The sequence below is a fragment of the Myotis lucifugus genome, unplaced genomic scaffold (assembly GCF_000147115.1).
Source record: "Myotis lucifugus unplaced genomic scaffold, Myoluc2.0 scaffold_0, whole genome shotgun sequence".
Taxonomy (NCBI): domain Eukaryota; kingdom Metazoa; phylum Chordata; class Mammalia; order Chiroptera; family Vespertilionidae; genus Myotis; species Myotis lucifugus.
Window position 1 is genome coordinate 41831915 of NW_005871048.1, and position 23363 is coordinate 41855277.

Sequence of the window (23363 nt, forward strand, 5' to 3'; positions counted from 1 at the left end):
TTATGGTGGAACTTTGGCAGAAGTATATTCAAAGTCACAGCTAGTAACCTTCCTAGTTTTTTGTTGTTGATGTAATGACATTCTATAGCCAAATCTACCAGAATTCTGGTATTCAGACCAGTCTGAATTAACTTCTTGGTTTTGATGCTAAATTTTAGGCCACTTAATTTTCTATTTCTATACATATTACATAGTAATAATCTTTAATAACTTTTGGGAATGTTGCTATATTAGTAGCATCACAATTATGTCAAAGGAAATGTATTACATTACCAGCCATTATAATAAAATTTATCTCATTATCATCTCTAGTGAAAAGATACATGGCTTCACTGAATACTACTTAAATAGGTAACAATAGAGTATAAGGTAACAATATAAATCATTTATAGTTGTGTTAAAAGGAGAGTATTTAATTGGCATTAGTAAATAATAATAAAAGCTGAAAACTTGGCAAATAAACTTTGAAAAAAAGAAGAATGATGAAGAACTATTGTTATCAGATATTAAGATATAGTATCCTGATAATAATATAGAGCTACATTACTTAAAGCAGTGTGGTACCAGCAGGTCAATGGAATAGGATAAAGACCATACACAGACCTAGTATATATAAGAGTTTCATATAAAATGTAAGGTTAAGGAGCCCTAGCTGGTTTTGCTTAGTGGTTAGAGCATCAGCCTGGGGACTGAAGGGTCCCGGGTTCGATTCCGATCAAGGGCACATGGTCCGGTTGCAGGCTTGATCCCCAGTAGGAGGCGTGCAGGAGGCAGCCAATGATTCTCTCTCATCACTGATGTTTCTCTCTCTACCTCTCCCTTCCTCTCTGAAATTTCAAAATAAAAAAATAAAAAATATAAAAATACATATGCATATAAATGTTCTACTTTTAAAATAATTGTGAAAAACTGAAAATAACCTAAATATCCATGTGGTAGAATTCTAAAGACGACCCTTCTCACGATTCCCATCTAGGGACAGTGTAGGTAACTGCCATGAAGAGATTTTTAAGATGTATTTAAAATCCAAGTGAGTTGGCCTTAATATATGAATAACCCGATTAGGTGAGCGGCTCCCCCCACCCCCTTTTTTTAAGGAGCAGAGATTTCTTAGTAGCTGATGAGGAAGACAGACAACCTGAAGCACTGTTGCTGGCTTGTAGATGGAAAGTACCATATGACAAGGCATGTGCACTGCCTTGAGAAACTGAGAGAGGCCCCTGGCTGACAGCTGGGAAGGAAAGGTGGCATGTGCATTAAAGCAGCATGAACTAAATGAACTTGGAAACAGATTCTTCCCTAGAGCTTCAGATAAGCACCCAGTCCCACTGATACCTTGATTTTGGCCTATCTGACCTCACAACTGTGAGCTAATAAATTTTTGTTAATTTAAGCTGTTATATTTATGGTAATTTTTATGCAGCAAAATAAAAACAACAGTCCATAAGTAGAGCATATGTAAATAGTATTGTACACATATATATAATCCTCCTATATAATAAAAGAGTAATATGCAAATCGACCGAATGGCAGAACGGCCAGTTGCTATGATGCGCATTGACCACCAGGGGCAGACACTCACACAGGAACTGTCCCCTGGTGGTCAGTGTGCTCCCAAAGGGGGAGCACTGCTCAGCCAGAAGCTGGGTTCATGGCTAGTGAGTGCAGAGGTAGTGGCAGGAACCTCTTCCACCTCTGCAGCAGTGTTAAGGATCCCCCGAGGGCTCCCGGAGGATAATAAGAGGATGCAGGCTGGGCTGAGGAACACCCCCCCCCCCCCCCGCCCAGTGCATGAATGCTGTGCACCGGGCCTCTAGTATGATATATGATATGACAGCTAAAACAAACTGGATTTATATATATTAACATAGAATAAATTCGAAAGTTTTGAGTAAAAAAATTTGCAGGATGAGGTGTATAGTCTATCACTCACATAAAATTTTGAGACCCAAAACAATGCTGTGTATTACTACATGCAATTTTATAAAATAGCAGTATAAAATCAGGGGAGGACACACTCATCTCCTTAGTCATTCTCCTTTGGGTAGGGTGAAAAGGAAGAAACCGAACAGAATGACATATTAAAGGGACTTCAATTTTATCTGTAATAATTTCTCTTTTTTTCCTATTTAGTATATTAACTAAAGTATTTGCTACATTACTACTATATTGTCCCTATTACTACAACTTTGTGATGTTATAGGAGCCAGATCATCAAAATAACTGGAAATTATTTTTATTAAGATTTCCTTAATGCATTTCAGAGAACTGAACTTATTTTTGCACTCTAATCAGAAAAATCAAAATTAAGTTTGTTTTAAAATACATTTAATAAAAATAATTGTTTTACATATTTTACATGTGTAGAATATTTACAATTCCTTCTATAGCATTTACTTAATGTTTACTATTTTTAAATTATTTGCCGTTTTGACTATTTCCTTCAGTAGTGAAATACTGTCCAGTGTTATCTGTAACTAAAAAATTAGCTTCTTGGGTAATCCTCCTAGGTGAAAAAAAAAAAAGAGGTTGTTCACATTTAAGTTTATGGCAATTTTAAGCAGTCATTGCATTCCCATTACATTTATTTTATTTGCTTTAATTTTTCCAATAGCATTTGTTAAACATTAAGCATACAATGTACCAGTAGGAATTCATGAAGAGAAGGTACACATTGATAGTTCTGGTTACTCTGAGGTACACTCAAAAGTGTTCTTGTCGCCCTAACCGGTTTGGCTCAGGAGATAGAGCGTCAGCCTGAGGACTCAAGCGTCCCAGGTTCAATTCCGGTCAAGGGCATGTACCTTGGTTACAGGCAACTACCCAGTAGGGAGTGTGCAGGAGGCAACTGATCGATGCTTCTCTCTCATCGATGTTTCTAACTCTCTATCCCTCTCCCTTCCTCTGTAAAAAAATCAATAAAATGTATTTTTTTTAAAAAGTGTTCTTGTCCTTTTAAAGAGCATGTTGTAAATATTCTCAAAAGAATTTTTGCAAATGCAGCTAAAAACACCACATTCTATCTGTATTCACTGCATTTCTTATAAAATTGAGAGTTTTACCTTGTTCCAAGGCTTCTGTTCTCTTCCGTTTCGTTGCCAGAGATGGATTAGCCTGCTCCTTTAAAGTTTCCACTGGACAGTTTGGTCTAGGCAGTTGACATCCAGGTGTTGGCCCTGGCCGATTACTGAAATACTTAGTTTTCAATGCCTTTTAAAAGAACAGATAGCAAAGAAAGTAAACTTTTAAGTTAGTATCTGGATTGTGTTTAAAGAAATCTAACCTTAAAATTGTTGGGAATATTAAAAGTGCTATGTGAAGCCCCCTGCTTCCAAAAAATGAAATTAATGTCAAGTATTTAGACAAGCAAATTATTACAAATAAACAAACATCTAGGAGCCCAAGACTGACTGATAATTCTATTACTGTAAGAAAGACACTACCTTTTTTTTTTTTTTTTTTTTTTTTTTAAATATATTTTTTTATTGATTTTTCACAGAGAGGAAGGGAGAGAGATAGAGAGTTAGAAACATCGATCAGCTGCCTCCTGCACATCTCCCACTGGGGATGTGCCCGCAACCCAGGTACATGCCCTTGACCGGAATCGAACCTGGGACCCTTCAGTCCGCAGGCCGACGCTCTATCCACTGAGCCAAACCGGTTTCGGCGACACTACCTTTTAATTTTCCACAATTACACAGTCTATACTAAATATGAAATATCTTAAGATATTATGTAATTCAGCTCTCTATGCAGTGTTACTATTAATGAAAACAACTTTCTAGATAGTTTGATCTGATCTGGAGTTTCATATGATGGAGATAATATGCATATATGTATGGGTGAAAAGGTAGTGAGTTACTTGTATGTATTCATGTAGCATTTACATAAAGAGAGAGGGCTTATAGAAGTAAATGCACTAAACAGTGATCTGGTCATCTGTAATAAACAAGTGAAAAAAAAAGTCCACTTTGTATCCTTGATATAGTGTGTATTAACAAGTTTCATTAGATCAGAAGACTTGACATTTCATTTTAATTAGTCTCTTCCTTTATGAAGCCAAATCATTGCACTGTTACACTTTTACATATCCCTGCCCCGAATTTAAGTGTTTGTGATTCTACCCTTTCTGTTTGTGTGCTTGTTTTTAAACAAGGAAAATGTGTTTTGTTTCTTTTCTCAAATCTATAGTTCTTATATTTTGTGTTGGATAACATTTCTAGAGAGCAGATATACTTGGTCTTTCAAATTTTTCTTGAGTTTGATTTTTTTATTTTTAATATTTTCAAGGTTCATTTGGGTGGTGGCATGTATCAATGCCTCATTCCTTTTTTAAAAAAATGTTTTTATTGATTTCAGAGAGGAAGGGAGAGGGAGAGATAGAAACATCAATGATGTGAGAGAATCATCAATTGGCTGTCTCCTGCACAGCCCCTAATGCAGCGGTTCTCAACCTGTGGGTCGAGACCCCTTTGGCGGTGGAACAACCCTTTCACAGGGGTCGCCTAAGACCATCCTGCATATCAGATATTTACATTACGATTCATAACAGTAGCAACATTACAGTTACGAAGTAGCAACGAAAATAATTTTATGGTTGGGTCACAACATGAGGAACTGTATTAAAAGGGCCAGAAGGTTGAGAACCACTGCAATGGGATCAAGCCCACAATCCAGGCATGTGCTCTTGACTGGAATTGAACCTGGGACCCTTCAGTCCTCGGGCCAACACTCTTATCCACTGAGCCAAACCAGCTAGGGCGAGTTTGATTCTCATTTCCTTTAAACAACTGTCAGTTTCGGTGTTTGTTCTATTTGGACTATTTTCCAATCTCTGGTAAGCACAGTTTTACTGAACGATACCATTTTCTCCCCATTATCACTTTCTGACTGTAATAATGGCCAGTGTGCATATCTGGACTGTATTTTATGGGAAACAAGAAAATGCTTTAGGCATTAGGCTTGGCACAACATTTCAATTATACGTAACATCTAATTGAAATATTCTAGTGTCTTGCTCAGCTGGTTGTGGCTCATTGGTTGATCATAACCTATGAACCAGCAGTCACAGTTCAATTCCCGGTCAGGGCACATACCCCAGTTGCGGGCTTGATCCCTTGGTAGGAGGCCTGCAAGAGGCAGCTGGTCAGTAATTCTCTCTCATCATTAATGTTTCTATGTTTCTCTCCCTCTCCCTTTTCTCGCTGAAATCAATAAAAATACATTTTAAAAAAGAAATATACCAATGTCTTAACAAATACAAACCTTGTTATTTTTTCTTCTCTAGGAAGATTACTTGAAAGCCAATTAATTATGAAATTGGTATGTATTTGTTCCAAATAAACTCTCCTGTAGTTGTACATACATAATTTAATACCAATCTAATAGTGCTTGTAGCTTGAAGATAAAATGTTATTCCTTAAAACAAAAACACATCTTTCCAGTATAATAAACAATGTTAGACAATCTTATGAAATTCTATTTTTATCTCATCAATGCTACAGTTAAGATGATCCTCATATTTCCTAATACAAGAAAGATATGCTAAAATACCTGTGTGGCTGTAATTCGAGTACATGGATTAAATAAGAATAAGCCTTGTATGAGAGCTAGCAAGTCGTCTCCTGCTGCAATGAAGATGTGTTGTAATGGGATTCCAGGGAAACTCTTAAATGTCACGAAATCTGGAAGACTACACATGTCCTGTAAAAATATTTTTATAATTCAAATTTAAAGGATTAAAAGGCATATAGATCTCAAATGAAGAAATAAAACTGTCATGCATGATATAATCTATGTAGAAAATCCCAAGAACTACATTTAAAACTCCTAGAATAACTGAGTAGAGCAAAGTTGCACAATATAAAATAAATATACAGAAATCAATTGTAGTTCTATAGACTAGCAATGAGATTTTTAAAATGCCATTTAGAATCACTCAAAAAGAACAATGAAATACTTAGGTAAAAATCTAACAAAGCACATGTAGAACTATATAGAAAGCTACACAACACCGATGAAGTAGATCAAAGCTCTAAATACATGGTGAGACCTACATGTTTATGGATTGGAAGATTCATCATCATAAAGATGTTAATCCTCCTCTAATTTATACATACGTTTAATGCAATTCTTACCAACACTCTGGCAAAATTATTATATAAGACTAGTGTCCTGGTGCATGGATTCATGCACACTGAAAGGAAATTAATTAGAAGAAATATTTTAATATTGCTATTCGCATCTTGCTAATGAAGAGAAAATAGGATTCTATTGAGTCTCCTACCTACCTACTCCAGGACTTACGTGAGGATCAAATGAGATGAGGCACAGGAAAATGCTTCACAAACATTTGGTTAAACTGTAAAATGTTTGTACCTGGCTATAAAGCAAGTTGGGTTCCTGGGCTGAAGAAACTCCAAGGATGCTAGTCACTAGGGAGAGGAAGCCGGGCATTGCTATGTGATGTCATAATCCGGCACCCACAGCCACCGTTTTCAGACTGGGCTGGGCTGGGGGCCACATTTTGCACCATGGGGTCTTGGCAGCATTGGTTGCGATTTGGTGGGGTGTCACTCCAGGGTGGTGGCTGGCCTGTGTGCCACTTGGGGAAAGCTGAGTGTTGGTTTGTCAGTGCCAGGTCTGTGGTGCCATTTATTTTTAAACTAGAGGCCCAGTGCATGAATTCGTGCACGGGTGGGGTCCCATGGCCTGGTCAGCAATTGGGGCTGATCGGGGCTGTGGGAGGTTGGCTGTAGCAGCACACTGACCGCCAGGGGGCAGCTGCTGCATTGAGTGTCTGCCCTCTGGTGGTCAGTGTTCGTCACAGTGACCGGTTGTTCGGTTGCTTAGGCTTTTATATTTATAGACTAGAGGCCTGGTGCACAAAATCTGTGCACTGGGGGCAGGGGAGAGAAGGGTTCCACAGCCCCGCCTGTGCCCTCTCACAGTCCGGGACCCCTCGGCGGATATCCCTCTCGCAGTCCAGGAGACCCTCGCTCCTTACCGCCTGCCTGCTCGCTGCTCCTTAGCACTGCTGTGGAGGCAGGAGAGGTTCCCACCATTGCCACTGCGCTCACCAGTTGTGAGCCTGGCTTCTGGCTGAGCGGCGCTCCCCCTGTGGGAGCGCACTGACCACCAGGGGGCAGCTCCTGCATTGAGCATCTGCCCCCTGGTAGTCAGTGCGCATCATAGCAACCGGTTGGACAGATGGACACTTAGCCTTTTACATATATAATTCTAAAATTTATATAGGAGCCAAAGGAACTAAAATAGCTAAAATTGAGAGCAATCATGCTATCTGATTTTAAGAGTTAAAAACTGACCCTGACCAAAGTCTCACACCTCATACAAAAACTACCTCAAAGTATTGAAAGTATTACTTTCACCAATAAAGATAAATTTTAAAAAACTAACTCAAAAAGGATCACAGCTATAAATAAATTATATCAATAAATGATAACTATTAGGGCATGTCTTATAATCTGAACACATAGCAAACTTTTAATTAGAGAGTTGAGGAAATAATAGCAGAAAAGAAACTCCTTAGACCTAAATCCAGCTTCAGTTAATTTCATTGCAGAAGGTAGTAGTCTAATTAAAATTACTCTTTTCTACTTATTTCCCAGGAGATGGGGCTATAATAAGAAAAAAAATAAAAAGGTCTATAATTTTAATTTATGAATAAACAAGTAAGGATATTTTACTGAACTGTACATATAAAATTTAGCAACTTAAATTACTAAATTAATCACCAGTACAGTAAAAGACAATGAATACGTTTCTTTAAGGAATATTTACATGACAGCACTATACATAATCCTAACCAAATTTCAAAGAAAATGTATGAACGCTTACAGGCCACTGTTCCTCAGTTGGTGTGCCCAATGTTTCAAATATTCTTGTTAGTTGGTCAAGGTCTGAATCTCCGGGCAAAAATGGAACCTGAAAGAGAGAGGCAGATATTTCAAGGTGTTTTGAAATAGTCATTATGCAAATAAAACTATACATTTAAATAAAACAAAATTATAACAAAAATTAAAATTTAGTCTGAGGTATACTGGATGTGGCATAAGGTCCTGCCATTGCTAACACAATAAACAGCACCACACTTCCCATTTTATTCATTCCACAAATCTTTTATTTTTCCCCATAAATGCAGTCCCCCATACCACAAATTATGCAGTTAATAATTTAAATTAAATAATTTAAGTTGCCGAAACCGGTTTGGCTCAGTGGATAGAGCATCGGCCTGCGGACTGAAGGGTCCCAGGTTCGATTCCGGTCAAGGGCATGTACCTGGGTTGCGGGCACATCCCCAGTGGGAGATGTGCAGGAGGCAGCTGATTGATGTTTCTCTCTCATCGATGTTTCTAACTATCTATCTCTCTCCCTTCCTCTCTGTAAAAAATCAATAAAATATATTTAAAAAATAATAATAATTTAAGTTAAATTATGCAAATTATTCCACATTTGGGGAAACCACAGGGGTGAAATGGATAAGCCTTGCCCTGCCAGGTAAGTATCACTCCACAAATAAACAGTTATCACTGGTATAAATATGTCTATTATTTCTTCTCATTTAACAATAACAGAGGAGGTTCAGAACACAGATCAATTTTCTTCTAAAATGATTTGAACTACATTGATTACTTTGGTTGAATATAGGCTTACTTATTGCTCCTCTTTTTTCTAGTTTAAGTAGCTTTTTAAACCTACTTCTATAAAATTTAAACAAAAGAAAAACGAAACTTTAAAAAGGGTTGAATGCTTATAATAGAAAATCTTTCTATTAACTATTCTGCTTTCAATATTATATAATTATCAATATTATACAATACAGTATAACATTATATATAATTATGTAATTAAAAATGTCATTTATAATTATCTTCTCTATATATAAAAAGCTAATATGCAAAGTGTCCCTTTGGGAGGTTGACTGGGAGTTTGATCACTCGCTATGATGTGCGCTGACCACTAGGGGGTGGCGCGGAACAAAGGAAGGCCCTGGCTAGTAGCTGGCAGCTGGGGAAGGAAGGCCCTGGCAGCCCTGATCACTGGCCAGGCCTAGGGACCCTACCCGTGCACAAATTTCATGCACGGGCCTCTAATATACAATATAACAATATTATGTAACTATTCTGTTCTCAATTATTATCTGTTTGAACTACAGATCTCACCACAGATCTAGAACTGTATGGAAAGCATTTCCATCGATGATATATATTTTTTAAAATATATTTTATTGATTTTTTACAGAGAGGAAGGGAAAGGGATAGAGAGTCAGAAACATTGATGACAGAGAAACATCGATCAGCTGCTTCCTGCACACCCCCTACTGGGGATGTGCCTGCAACCTGAATTGAACCTGAATGCCCCTGACCAGAATTGAACCTGGGACCCTTCAGTCTGCAGGCCGATGCTCTATCCACTGAGCCAAACCGGTCAGGGCATCGATAATATTTTCAATGAGCAAAGGGACAGCTTAAAATACGAAACAGTGCCCAACCAGTGTGGTTCAGTGGTTGAGCATCAACCTATGAACCAGGAGGTCATGGTTTGATTCCTGGTCTGGGCAAATGCCCAGGTTGTGGGCTCCATGCCCAGGTTGTGGGCTCCATCCCCAGTGTGGTCTCACTCAGAGAAATGGTATAGGATCACCGTGTCTGCTTTGCTTGAAGAGAACTAAAATGATCCTCTCACACAAGGTTTAAGTTAGTAACACAGAGTTGTAGCTGCAGTGGTTGGTATTACATAGCTTTTATTTTTTTAATTTTTTAAATATATTTTATTGATTTTTTACAGAGAGGAAAGGAGAGGAATAGAGAGCTAGAAACATCGATCAGTTGCCTCCTGCACACCTCCTACTGGGGATGTGCCCGCAACCAAGGTACATGCCCTTGACCGGAATCAAACCTGGGACATTTCAGTCTGCAGGCCGACGCTCTATCCACTGAGCCAAACCGGTTAGGGCTTACACAGCTTTTAAAGCGTACATTTAAACAACCCCAAAGTCCCAGGAGTACAAAAGTTCATCCTGACACATTTAGCTACTACAGAGATATTACCATGTTACAATCCAATGATGGTTTTATTACAGTTCTATTTCAGAACATAGGAATGATCAATAATAAAACCTTTATTATCCTAAATGGGAAGGGCTGTCATCACACATTAGCATTAATAAAAAGGTTGCATTAGGGGTGGAGATTTTGTTTTAATTGGTTTATTGGCTTTTTGTTGTAAGGATGGTGCTACTCTCTGGAAATTATCTCTAAGAAGATAATTCCTCCACAAATAGTAAAAACAAATACTTATAACAATGTTGAAGTGCGTACAGCAACTCAAGACTTACCCTTAGAAGCAACTCTGCTAATATACAGCCAACAGCCCACATGTCCACACCTACACCATACATTCTAGCACCAAATAGTAACTCAGGGGCCCGATACCACCTGAAAAACAAAAAGAAACATTGTAATTTTAGAGATAACTCAGCAAAACATTATCCTACTAATGAAATTCACTTTTTTCTACGGACTCACCTACAGTCATTTGTATTACTCAATCTGCCTTCCCATCTGTAACTATCCTTGAGGAGAGGGGGAAGGGGAGGGGGAGGTATGAATGAGAGAGAACCACACTAGCCAGGGCTATCCTTGACTGTTTCAAAGCCAATCTGGCAACCTGGGCACTAGACACCATGCTTTCTTGCCTATTTTCAAGGGTACTGCTCCTGTAACTCTCTTCTTTCTCCTATATCAACTTTTGGTTCTTTACTAAACTATTACCATCAATGTACAAACATACCATTATTTCTTTGGCTTTAAAAGATAAACTAAAAACCAAAGAAACAGCCCGGCCAGTGTGGATCAGTGGTTGAGCGTTGACCCACGAATCACGGTTCTATTCCTGGTCAGGGTACATGCCTGAGTTTCCGGTTCGATCCCTAGTGTGGGGTGTGCAGGAGGCAGCCGATCAATGATTCTCTCCCATCACTAATGTTTCTCTCTCTCCCTCTCCCTTCCTCTCCCTGAAATCAGTAACAAAAACTTCTTTAGACTCTATTTCCCCTAACAGCTACTCCTTCATTCTCTGGTAGTCTGAAGAGTTGTCTGCTCTTATTGTCTGCAATTCCTCTTCTCTTACTCTCTCAAATTCATTTCAATCAGGCTTTCATCCTATCACTCCACTAAAATGGCTCTTGTCAAGGTTAACAATGATATCCACATCATTGACCTGTCAATTCTCAGTCCTCATTTTACCTCACCCATTAGTAGCATTTGATTTGAATGAAGAGAAAATATGATAAATTAGTAAATGAAAAACATTGTGTACAGTGCTCTTGTATGTGGGTCCCTATTTGCCTAAGTTCCTGAATGATGGTCTTAATCTTTACAGCAATTACATGAATAACTATTTATATCTCTTTACATCTTACTCGGGGTCTAGGTGATTGACAATGAGATTTGGAAGAAGGTGACAAAGTAATTTAAAGGAACAGATAAAGAAAATGAAGATCTTCTCAGATCCTTAAAAAAATCAATCTTGGGCACGGCCAGGGTGGTTCAGTGACTGAGCATCAGCCTATGAACTAGGAGGTCATGGTTCAATTCCCGGTCAGGGCACATCCCCTGGGTACGGTTAGATCCCCAATAGGGGGCATGTAGGAGGCAGCAGATCAATGATTCTCTCTCATCATTGATGCTTCTCTCTCTCACTCCCTCTCCCTCTCTGAAATCAATAAAAATATATTTTTTAAAAAAGTCTTGGAAATTAACAAATGCCAACCTGATAAGAATTATAAAATCTACTGTCTCCATCTATTTAATGTGATTTTTAATTTTTATTCACAAAAAAAGTAAAAACATAAAATACAAGTATAATAACATGAAAAATCCAAATATCAATGCACTGTTTTGTTCAGAGAATTTTCACTCACACTGAATGATATAAAATATGGAATCAGGACTAACCAATAAAGTAAACATATGCCCCCCTCCAAATCAGGTGATTATGTAAAATACCCACTAAAGTTCCAAAACTACCTAACTGAAATGTAAAAGAAGTATAAATTAGTTTCAAAAGTTACTAGCCTGTCCTGGCAGGTGTATCTCAGATGTTAGAGTGTTGGGTTTGATTCCATCAAGAGCCTGTACCTGGGTTGTGGGTTCGCTCACCCCCCTACCCTCAGCGGAGTACATGCAGGAGGCAACCAGTCTATATGTTTCTCACATTGATGTTTGTTTCTCTCTTTACCCCCCACCCCCTTCCACTATCTGAAAAGCAATGTAAAAAATTATCCTCCGGTGAGGATTAACAAAGCAAAACAAAAGAAAAAAGTTACTAGCCCTAGTCAGGTAGCTCAGTTGGTTAGAGTGTTGTCCCCATATACCAAGGTTGCAAGTTCTGGTCAGGGCACATACATGAAGCAACCAATGAATGGATAACTAAGTGAAACAACAAATCAATGTTTCTCTCACTCCTCTAAAAATCAGTAAATTAAAAAACAATTATATATATTGAAAAATTACTAGATAAATGTTTGAGGACTGACTTAATTCAACTCTTATTTGAATGAAGGGCTGTATTTTTTTCACTGTGGTAAGATATACATAACATAAAAACAGCTGTATTTTCAACAAAACACCAACGATGATGCCAAGGGAAGCCAAATGATGCTCACTTGTGGTTAATATCCTGCACAATATAAATTTCAATTATTTAAGGGATTCTTACCTGGTTACAACCTGATGTGTATAAGCTCTATTGGGGCTCCCAAATGATTTGGCCAGGCCAAAATCTGCCAGCTTTAGAACTCCATTTTCATCTAGCAACAAGTTGTTTGGTTTCAGATCCTATATTATGGAAGTTTTAAACAAACATGTAAGCAGGATGAGGGAGACTACCATAACAAGGCATTTAGTTGGCTTAACTTTAAACTTAGCAAAAATAGGGTAACACCCCAAATTAAACATCAATCAATATTTTTTCATTGATGTAAAATCCTATCAAAGCAAAACAAGATTAGTCATATTACCTAGTGAGACCATGGATCAAGGTACCTAATGTCACTAAACTTTAATTTTCCTACTTTACAGGGTTGCTGTGAGGATTATATTTAATATTTTCTGTAAAGAGCCTAGTGTAATGACTGGCTAATAGTAAGCACTCAATAAATGGTTGCTGCCATTAATTCAATAACAGTAATATATATAAATTTTAGTAAATAAAAACATTATACATTTAGAAAGGATGAGAAACAGTCTCAAAATCTATATTAAAAAGACACTAGCAATAACCTAAAAGGGATTCCAAGTTTTAAGATATGAGAGTTACCAACCATAAACTATATATTCTTAACTATTCACCTATATAGGGTGCCTAAGAACACTTCCCTACCTAAATTATCAGTCTTGTTCTTTTGGAACAATGACTCGACCATTTCAGAAATTTTATTTCATTACTTCATAGAACTTTAGACTACTAGAAATATTATTTTCCTAAAGGTATTTTAGCATTGTATAATTAATCCAGGTTCTCACTGTGTCCCCCCTCCCCCCTCCGCACATACACACTAACAATAGTATAGCACAAAGAACACTGGACTTAAGGCTAAACGATCTAGGTTCTAATACTGTCAGTTATCAGCTACTGACCTTGAAAAATAATATATAACCATAGTCAGGTCACTCAGCAATTTAAATTTTTTTTAAAATTCTTAATTTTTAAAAAATATTAAGGACTCTTCCATTTCTAAATTTCACATAGTAATTTACAGTCCTCACAGCACCACCTGGTGGAACAACTGGAGGGAACACACTAAGAGAGAAGGATAAAATAGTCCAGCTACCTCTTTAACAATTTACATGTTCAGATCATTTATGTAACAAACTAGTTAAATAAAACTTAACATAAAGAAGTTATCACACTTGGTTAAAAACCTTACCCTATGTAGAATCCAATGTTGATGTAAATACTCTAACCCTTGAAGAGTCATCAACATGTAGGCTTTGATGTGCGATGGTGTTAGGACAAGACTATTATCCTTTATTATAACCTGTAAAACAGGTATACAATATACAGGTAACTTTATTATCACAAATAAATGCCATCATATAAAATCATTTACAGACATAAAATGAATTTATTTATACAGGAAAATCTCAAGAAAGGTTGCCTAACTCTCCTTAGGAAGGATGGTCAGAATTTCCAGTCACGTGGTTAGGGGAAGTATCTTTGGTTTGGAAAGCAGTGCTTTGTCTCCTATTGCTTTTTTTCCCCCCGACTTGCCCCAGGATGTATAGCCCCTTCTGGTAATAGCATTTAGAATTCTTTTGGGAAGCCACCTGTTCCCACCTCAATCTACATGGTTAAAAATTCACTGACCACCATCTATGGCCTCTAGAAGTAGGCTCATGACCCAAGCATAATTAATCACCACTGCTGTCCAGAGATTGTTCAGGGATGGACATGTGATTCAAGTAAAGCCAATCAACCAGACCAAGTACTTGTGCTAGAATTAAAAAGAACAAAGAGGCAATGGGGGGGGGGGGGGAGTGGGGAGAGATTAACCGGGGAATTTATATGCATAACCCATAGATACAGACCATAGTGTGAAGGCCTGGGAGAGGTGGGTGCAGAGTGGAGGGGGTCAATGGGGGGGGGGGGATAATCAAAGAGGACATCTGTAATACTTTCAACAATAAAGATAAGCCTGGAAGTATCTGAGCCACTATACTGAGAAATTATGCCCATGAATGAAGACAACAGAGAAGAAAAGAGTGAGTTAAAGTGCAAGACTGACTTCTGATGGCATTATTTGTGAACTGTGTCTAAAACTAGTTTATTCGTAGACTTATCAGTTACATAAGCTAAAAAATGCCCATTTTCTTTTTAAAAAAATCAAATTTAGGTAAAATGTACCCTTTCTAGAGCATAGTTTCATGAGTTTTAATGAACACACCCAGTTGTGTAACCACAGCACAATCAACATACAGTTCTATAATCCCCCAAAAGTCCCTCAGGCCCCTCTGTACTCAGTCCTTCATTGTACTTCCAACCCCAGCAACCACTGATCTGATTTCTGTTCCTTTAGTTTTGCCTTTCTCAGAATATCAGATAAATGGAATAATATAACATATAGCCTTTTGAACCTGGCTTCTTTCATTTATATAATGTATTTGAGATCTGTCTAAACCGTTGCATATATTAGTTCATTTCTTTTTATTCCCAAATAGTATTCCATTGTATGGAGATACCATAGTTTATATCGGTGGTCGGCAAACTGCGGCCCCTTGAGTGTGGCTCTTTCACAAAATACCACGTGCGGGCGTGTACGTACAGTGCGATTGAAACTTCGTGGCCACACTCAAGGGGCCAAAGAGCCGCATGTGGCTCGCAAGCCACAGTTTGCCGACCACTGGTTTATATATTCACTGAATGGAAGATATGTGGGTTGTTTCCACTTTGGGCAATTATGAAAAGCTAAATATCTGTGTACCAGTTGGTTTCTTTGTTTGTCTTGGGTAAATATCTAGCAGTAGTATTGCTTAAATATACTATTTTACTGTATAAGGAACTGCAAAACTATTTTTCAAAGTAGCTATACCATTTTGCATTCTCTCCAGCACGAAAATTCCAGTTGTTCCATATCCTTGGATTGTCAGTTTTTGAGATTCAATTAATATTAATGAAAAGCATACGATCTTATTTTTCTCAAAAAGAAACTTGACTGATATTCTACAAAAATATGAAAAAGCAGCTCTGAATTTTCAAAGGCCTAACATTAATTTCTCTGAAAATAATGTCAATAAGGGAAAGGGTAACTTGGTAGACCAATGCTAATGAAATCCAAATCTCTGTATTAAATACTGGGAATATGGCTAAATGGATCAGAAGATCCTAGATTTGAGATTATATTCAGATTTCAAAGTTAAGCATTCTTTTGATTACCAATGACTTCATAAGTGGAATAAACATTTAGGTTCTTTCTTGATAAAGAGAGAAAAGAAATTCCTCTAGGAATCTTCACCTTACCTCTAGATCAGTTTCCATAAAATCAAAGACAAGGCTAATATTAGATTTATGTCCAAACGCATCAAGGAGCTGCAAAGCAAAATTTCAAAAACATAAAAATGTGATTCTCTACGAAATACTTGACAGTATTACACCAACTAAGTAATTTTTAAAAATTTAAAGAAGCATTTGGACAGTTGATAATTCCCTGTAAAGTTTAAGTAATTTTAATAAATTTGACATTTATTTTGTTTTTGTTTGCTAGGAATTTGTACTTTAAGGCACAAAAATATTTAACTTTATTATTATTTTTTAAAGTTACTAAATACTTAACCTCTCCCCCCAAATTTTGGGAGTTATAATTAAGAAATGAATTGATGAAAAACTCACCTCAGTCTCCAATTCAGAAAAATTCCTACCTAAAAAAATCCTATAAACCACAGTAGAATCTATCACAGTGGTTCTCAACCTTGGCTGCACATTAGAATCACCTGGGAATCTTTTTAAAATCCTGATTTCTGGGCCTCATCCTCCGGAAATTCTGTTTCTTTGTTATGGGGTGGGGCCACAACATTAGTAACAAAGAAATAGAATTTCTGGAGGATGAGGCCCAGAAATCAGGATTTTAAAAAGATTCCCAGGTGATTCTAATGTGCAGCCAAGGTTGAGAACCACTGCTCTAAGGTATGGCACAGAGTTGTGCTCAGGGTCTTACACATACTAGAGCTCTCTAGGCTTCAAAATGATTTCTGACAAAATTAGCCTGTATACCGAAATTTAATTTATTTCATCTGTTGCATAGTTTTAAAAGACGGGGCCTAGAGGAACAATTAGGATAGGAAATACTAGCCTGATAAACTTTTAAGCTTTTCTGCAAAGCTTGCTTAGAACAATTCATTTTGCTGGGCCTTCAGTCAACATACCAGAAACAACTTAGATCATACTTACACCAATTATATTTGGATGACTTAGCTCCTGTAATAATTTTATTTCTCTTAAGGCTGTTCTATTTATACCTATATAAAAACACAAAATAAAAGGTGAAAAATAATTCTCAAATCTTTATATTGCTTTTATTTTTTAAAATATTTTAAATGATTTTTAGAGAGAGGAAGGGAGAGAGAGAGAGAAAAGAGACACATCAATGTGAGAGCAGAACACTGACTGGCTGCCTCCTATACAACCCCTACCAGGGATCAAGCCCATAACCTGGGCATGTGTCCAGACCAGGAATCAAACCAGCAACCTTTTGGTGCACGTGATGATGCTCAACTAACTGAGCTACACCAGCTGGGGCTTATATTGCTTTATTTATTTTTAAATATGCTTTTATTGCTGTTTAGATAGAGAGGAAGAGGGAGAAATAGAAACATCCATGAGAGAGACACATTGAATAGCTGTGTCCTGCACAGCCCCTACTGGGAATGGAGCCAGCAACTCAGGCATGTTCCCTGACCAGTAATTGAACCTGGGACCTCTTGGTCCATGGGGCAATGCTCAATCCACTGAGCAACACCAGCAGGGTGATACTGCTTTATTTTTAAAATAGCTTACATAGACCAAGATAAATGGTGAAAAAAATATTCATTTTACCTGTGGCATATCAGTGCTGAAATAACAACACACCTAAGGGTGTAGCATATAGACCAGAGGTGGGCAAACTTTTTGACTCGAGGGCCACAATGGGTTCTTAAACTGGACCGGAGGGCCGGAACAAAAGCATGGATGGAGTGTTTGTGTGAACTAATATAAATTCAAAGTAAACATCATTACATAAAAGGGTATGGTCTTTTTTTTTTTTAGTTTTATTCATTTCAAACGGGCCGGATCCGGCCCGCGGGCCGTAGTTTGCCCACGGCTGATATAGACGCTAAATTACAGCTCCCTTCTCTTGCCCTATGAATATTAGCAGCAGATTCTTTATGCTAATAGCAAACGAGTGATAAGATAGTATCTTTCCCAATGCAAAGGCTAGAACTCAAAATTAGCATTCTAGAAAACAAGGCTTTGGAAGGGGGATGAAGAGTTCCATAGTGAGCTTTGTGTACTTCCATGAAGGTATACCCTGAATTTTCAAAGTAATTAAAAGCTCAGAAAAATGAAGAAACAATGATTTGTAACAACACCTGAAACAGTAATGAAGACAACCACCAGATAAGCCACTAATAACCTTGCTGCCTTCCATTTTCTGAAGTGACTTGAATGTGCTTCTCTACATCCAAATGGTGGAAGTCACAAATATCCTGTCTCTATCCTGAGTCTACCTTTACTCTGCAATGACTCTACCCAGACCATTGTTAACTCTAATTAATACTTTGCTCATTCCTCAGTGGGAATAAAAACCTTTCCTGTTCTGTCAAATTAAATGAAATAACTTACCATCTTTAGCTTCTGATCTATGTCCAAGTTTGATCTGGTAGAGGAAAAAAAGAACACATTAAAAATATGTTAAGTTAAACAAACAACAAGTGCTGGAGAGGATGCAGAGAAAAGAGAACACTCGTGCACTGCTGGTGGGAATGCAGACTGGTGCAGCCACTGTGGAAGACAGTATGGAGTTTCCTCAAAAAGTTAAAAATGGAACTCCCATTTGACCCAGTGATGCCACTTCTAGGAATATATCCCAAGAAACCAGAAACACCAATCAGAAAGGATATATGCATCCCTATGTTCATAGCAGCACAATTTACCATAGTGAAGATCTGGAAACAGCCTAAGTGCCCATCAGCAGATGAGTGGATTAGAAAACTGTGGTACATCTACACAATGGAATACTATGCTGCTGTAAAAAAGAAGGAATTCTTACCATTTGCAACAGCATGGATGGAACTGGAGAACATTATGCTAAGTGAAATAAGCCAGTCAATGAAAGAAAAATACCACATGATCTCACTCATTTATGGATAATAAAGACCATTATAAACTGATGAACAAAAATAGATATAGAGGCAGAGCAGCCTCGAACAGACTGTCAAACTACAGCAGGAAGGCCGGGGAGGGTTGGGGGGCGGGAGAGGGGGTAAGAGATCAACCGAAGGACTTGTATGCATGCATATAAGCATAACCAATGGACACAAGCCACTGGGGGGGTAGGGTAGGCTGGGGGAATATCAAGGGGGGGGAGGGGAGGAGACATATGTAATACTCTTTGTAATACTTTAAGCAATAAAAAAAATGTTAAGTTATTTAGACTTAATGAATGTGTGTGTGTAATACATACACATGCATACTTAAAAAACTCAGCTACAGCAAAAACATTTAACAACTAATATGTATTTAGTATTAGTAATCAAGAAGGAAGTGTGTAATCATTAATCAAAAAGGCAAAAGTAATATAAGAAAGAATCAAGTACCTACTATTCCTTGTCCTTTAAGTTTTTGAAGTACATATTCAAAGCAACTCAAGCCCTGGCCGGTGTGGCTCAGCTGGTTGATCTTTCTCCCATGCACTGAAAGATCACTGGTTCGATTTGCAGTCAGGGCACATGCCTGGGAGGCAGCCAATTGAAGTTTCTCTCACACATTGATGTTTCTCACTCTCTCCCTCTCCCTTAAATCAATAAAAACATTTTTTTTAAAAAAGAAGAACTGCAGTGGAGAAAGATTATTTTATTATGAATGGCACCACCCAAGAGAAAGGGAAGCTAATACTTAAAAGCCCAAACTCCCTGATGGCATGTAGGTTACAGATTATATAGGGCAAAATGATAGGACACCGTGGGTTAGGAGTTAAGGCTGGTGTTGGGAGCTGATTGGTTGGAGGGGAGGTAAGGGTTAATACATAATTTCTTCAGGTCTTGAGGTCTGCTCTGGCATCCCTCCATCTAGTTTCACGGAAAGGTAGCCAGGGGGTTATTCTACCTTAGGTCTCAGGAGCTGAAACAATTTAGGTCAAGATATTATCTTCAGCTTACGGTAACAGAAACACATACCTTGTAACCCTTAATCAAGGTATGACCATCGTTTCTGGCTGCTTCAGAATGACTAGTAAGGAAAAGGGCTAAGCTTTTAGGGCATTCTGTAAAGAAACTGAATAGAGTGCTGGCATACATATTAGGACCCTTGGTTTCACTGAGTCACCTTGAAGGGGTAAAAGTCTATCCCAGAGAAACAGGATGGATTTTACCCTAATTTATGTTAACAGCAAGCAAACAAAAAACCCCACTTGGACTTTCAGACAACTATAGCACTCAATATGCCAATAGTTTGAAGAGATTGGATCAGTCAGTTAAGTGAATACATTTTTTAAAATTTATCTTTGTTGTTGAAAGAAGTGAATACATTTTTTTAAAAATATATTTTATTGATTTTTTACAGAGAGGAAGGGAGAGAGATAGAGAGTTAGAAACATCGGTGAGAGAGAAACATCGATCAGCTGCCTCCTGCACACTCCCCACTGGGGATGTGCCCGCAACCAAGATACATGCCCTTGACCGGAATTGAACCTGGGACCCCTCAGTCCGCAGGCCGATGCTCTATCCACTGAGCCAAACCGGTTTCGGCAAGTGAATACATTTTTAACGAGTGTCTACAAATGTACCAGCCATAGTGTCTAAGTATGATTTGAATAAAAGTAAGTAGACAATAAACTCAGAGATAAAAGCATTTCAGGTTTTGATAAATGCTATGAAGATAACAGAGAAATATGGTAAAGAAGACCAGGGGAGGAGGGAGGCACGCCTGTTTTAGCTACAGTGACCAGCAAAGGCCTCTAGGTGAAGAGACATTTGAGTGTGATCTAAGTGATAATTAATCAGCCATGCCAAGTTTCAGAAGAAAAATATATTAGCCAGAAGGCAGAGCAAATGCAACAATCCTGGGGCGGGAATAAATTTCGTGTTCAAGGAATAGAAAGGCAGTGTGGCTTGAGTATAGAAAAACAGGAGAATTGAAAAGATAACTTTAGAAAGGGTCAGGAGAGTTGAGGGTTTTACAAAGGAGTAGCTGGTGCTGGATTATAGAACATAAACTGGAAAACAAGATGAGAGACGTCAGAAAAGGTCAGGTGGAGGGCACTTACCACATCAGCAAGTCTTGAGCAGCGAGAAAAACAGCCTCTCCTTGAGAGGGTTACTGATTTCAGGGGCACGGGAAAGAGAATCCACCCGCAGCAGGGCACCTGGACCTAACCCCTCGCTTTAGCCACTACTACCCACACCATCTTGACAAGTCACCTCATGGCTCTCAGCCTCAAGAACCTCAAGTGTGAAATAAAGACGCTTACTTTAGGAGGCAATTCTGAGGGTTAAATGAAAAACGTTGGTGAAAGCGCCTGGCATACAGAAAGCTAGCTGAATAGAATCTAAATTTCTTGAGTGGATGCAAATAAAAAAGATACTAAAACCAGTTTTAAAAACACATGCACATCCATGTTGTTAATGTCGGCGAAAGCCTTTTAGGGTAAATCTGTCCACAGAAAATAGATACGATACACAGAGTGGAGGCAGGTGAGGCGGAAATAGCGATCCAGGGAGATACTGACATTAAGTGGTTCGTTCCGAGGACCTAGCAGATTGACAGTTATTATCCCCTTCGCCAACTTGTGAGTTTAAAAAGCCAGCATCCAGCTTCCCTTTCATGTCAATGTCAATTAACGGCACAAAACCCTAGTTCAGCCCTGGCCGGTGCGGCTCTTTGATGGGGCTTCCTCCGGTGCACGGACGGTCACCCGTGGGACAGGAGCGGGTGGCGGGCTCCATCCCCGGTAGGGGGGCGTGCAGGAGACAGCCCACCCAGGTGTCTCTCTTTGATGGTTCTCTCCCTCCCTCCCTCCCCCTTCTTCTCTCTAAAAACCACTAGAAACCCGTTCAACCCGAGTTCTCTCTTGGAACACAAGACACGAACAAATTCTGCGTCCTTTGACAATGACTTAAGGAACTCATCCGCGGAGCAAGGCCTAGACTAGTAAAATGGCCAGCCCCCGACTCACACATACCCCCGTCTCCCCAGAGACTCAAGGAAAACAAACGGCAACTCACCTTCTTGATGGCGACGATTTGGTTGGTGTTCTTGTCTCTGGCCTTGTAAACCGTGGCAAACTAGAGAGAAAAGCAAAAATAACCCAAGCGCGTGGGAAGGTGGTTTGTTTGTGTCTGCCTTTTCACTTTAGGTTTTGGGAAGCCAAGAATCAAGGGTTCCAGGAGCGGACTCCGGGCGGCTGGAAGCGTGGGGAGGGGGGGGGGGGGCAGCCCACGCCGCTTCCTGTCTGTGGCCGAGAAGGGAGAGGGCCGCTCCGGGTGGGCCGGGGGGCAGCGGCGGCCAGGCCAGCCTCGGAGGGCACGCGAACACCGGGGAAGACGTGGGGCGACCCGGCGCTCTGCCCGCGGGATGCCCCGAACCCGAGAGCCTCACCTGTCCCTCCCCGAGGAAGTCCAGCTTCTCATAGCGCTTTGCTCGCGACTTCACGTCCACAGCCATCCGTCACGCGAAGCCCGGCGCCAGCCGTAAAGGGCGAGCTCCCCGGACAGAGGGAATTTAAAGCTACTTTAAAGCCTCCAACAGCCACTTCCGCTCACCAGGCTCCGACGCTTTGTTAGCCCCGCCCTCACTTCCGGGGTGGGCGTGGCCCTGCTAAGTAAGTTCGGCCCCAAGGAGGCTGCGCGGAGCTGGGCTCCTGGGCTGTTCTGCGCAGCTCCCCGCCCTCTCACGTGCTGGCCTGTTGGTGCCGGAAGCCGGGTGTTTTAGGGTGGTGCCCACGCGTGTCACCTTGTTACCGTTTTAACTTAAGATTATTTTCTTAACTACCGCGGCGGGTCAACGTTCTGCTACGGTTCTGAGTCCGGAATTTAATAGGTGTGTGCGCGTGTGGCAGGCTCGGCCTTCTCCCTCATCTCCCTTTCTGGTTCTAGGTCGTGGGTGTTCTGTCGCTATGGTTGCTATGGACGCCTGGCCCCGCAGGCTCAGGTTACTTAGACGCCTGGCCACTTCTTCAGGGCTGGTCAAGAGGCGTTCTTGTTAGTCCAGTGCTTTTATGAAGAAGCACACGCAGGGAAGCAAAATCCAAGTCAACTGAAGGATTTTGTGCTGTGGAACAGACTTATGGTCATCAGTGTTCTACTCCGTGAAGTGGAAATTATAGACTACATCACAGGTGGTTGTTGTTATGCCCAGAGTTCGGGGTCCCCAATAATTCACCACCAGGGAGCCTCTTCCGATGCAATAGCAAAGAGTCGTTTATTCAAACCCAGGTTTGGCTCCCGGTCTCTGTCCGACGCAGCGGTGAGACGAGAGAGCGTGTCCCGGGAGAACAAAGGTTATATAGGGCAAGTTATTTGGGTGGGCTTTAGGGGTGACGTGAGTTACAGAGATTGGTCATTTAGGTCAGAAGGGTTAGAGATTGAGGT

At 39.6% G+C, this 23363-nt stretch overlaps 1 protein-coding gene across 9 annotated transcripts; it reads right to left on the reverse strand.

Annotated features, from left to right (window-relative positions):
- Positions 1 to 2217: 2217 nt before the first annotated feature.
- CDK7 (cyclin dependent kinase 7) lies at positions 2218 to 22582 on the reverse strand. 9 transcript variants are annotated; one of them, XM_006081377.2, is made up of 12 exons: positions 22372 to 22582; positions 21999 to 22058; positions 18400 to 18433; positions 16969 to 17036; positions 16042 to 16110; positions 13952 to 14062; positions 12742 to 12860; positions 10358 to 10457; positions 7858 to 7944; positions 5554 to 5703; positions 3063 to 3210; positions 2218 to 2506 (listed from the first exon to the last, which is right to left on the reverse strand). In XM_006081377.2, the coding sequence occupies exons 1-12, from the start codon at positions 22435 to 22437 to the stop codon at positions 2478 to 2480; spliced, it is 1041 nt and encodes a 346-aa protein (XP_006081439.1). In that variant the 5' UTR covers positions 22438 to 22582; the 3' UTR covers positions 2218 to 2477. The 9 variants fall into 9 exon arrangements, with proteins under 9 accessions (XP_006081439.1, XP_014307644.1, XP_014307647.1 ...); XM_023751173.1 differs by lacking the exon at positions 18400 to 18433 and having other exon boundaries at positions 2221 to 2506; XM_023751136.1 differs by lacking the exon at positions 16042 to 16110 and having other exon boundaries at positions 2312 to 2506; positions 22372 to 22557.
- Between the last annotated feature and the right edge of the window lie 781 nt (positions 22583 to 23363).

Coding starts and splice junctions, on each gene's coding strand:
- CDK7 (XM_006081377.2), bottom strand. CDS start 22,437: ATGGCTGTGGACGTGAAGTCGCGAGCAAAGCGCTATGAGAAGCTGGAC. Junction 7,945..10,357: donor TAGCAGAGTTGCTTCTAAGG/GTAAGTCTTGAG, acceptor TCTCTCTTTCAG/GTTCCATTTTTGCCCGGAGA. Junction 5,704..7,857: donor CAACTGAGGAACAGTGGCCT/GTAAGCGTTCAT, acceptor ATATTTTTACAG/GACATGTGTAGTCTTCCAGA.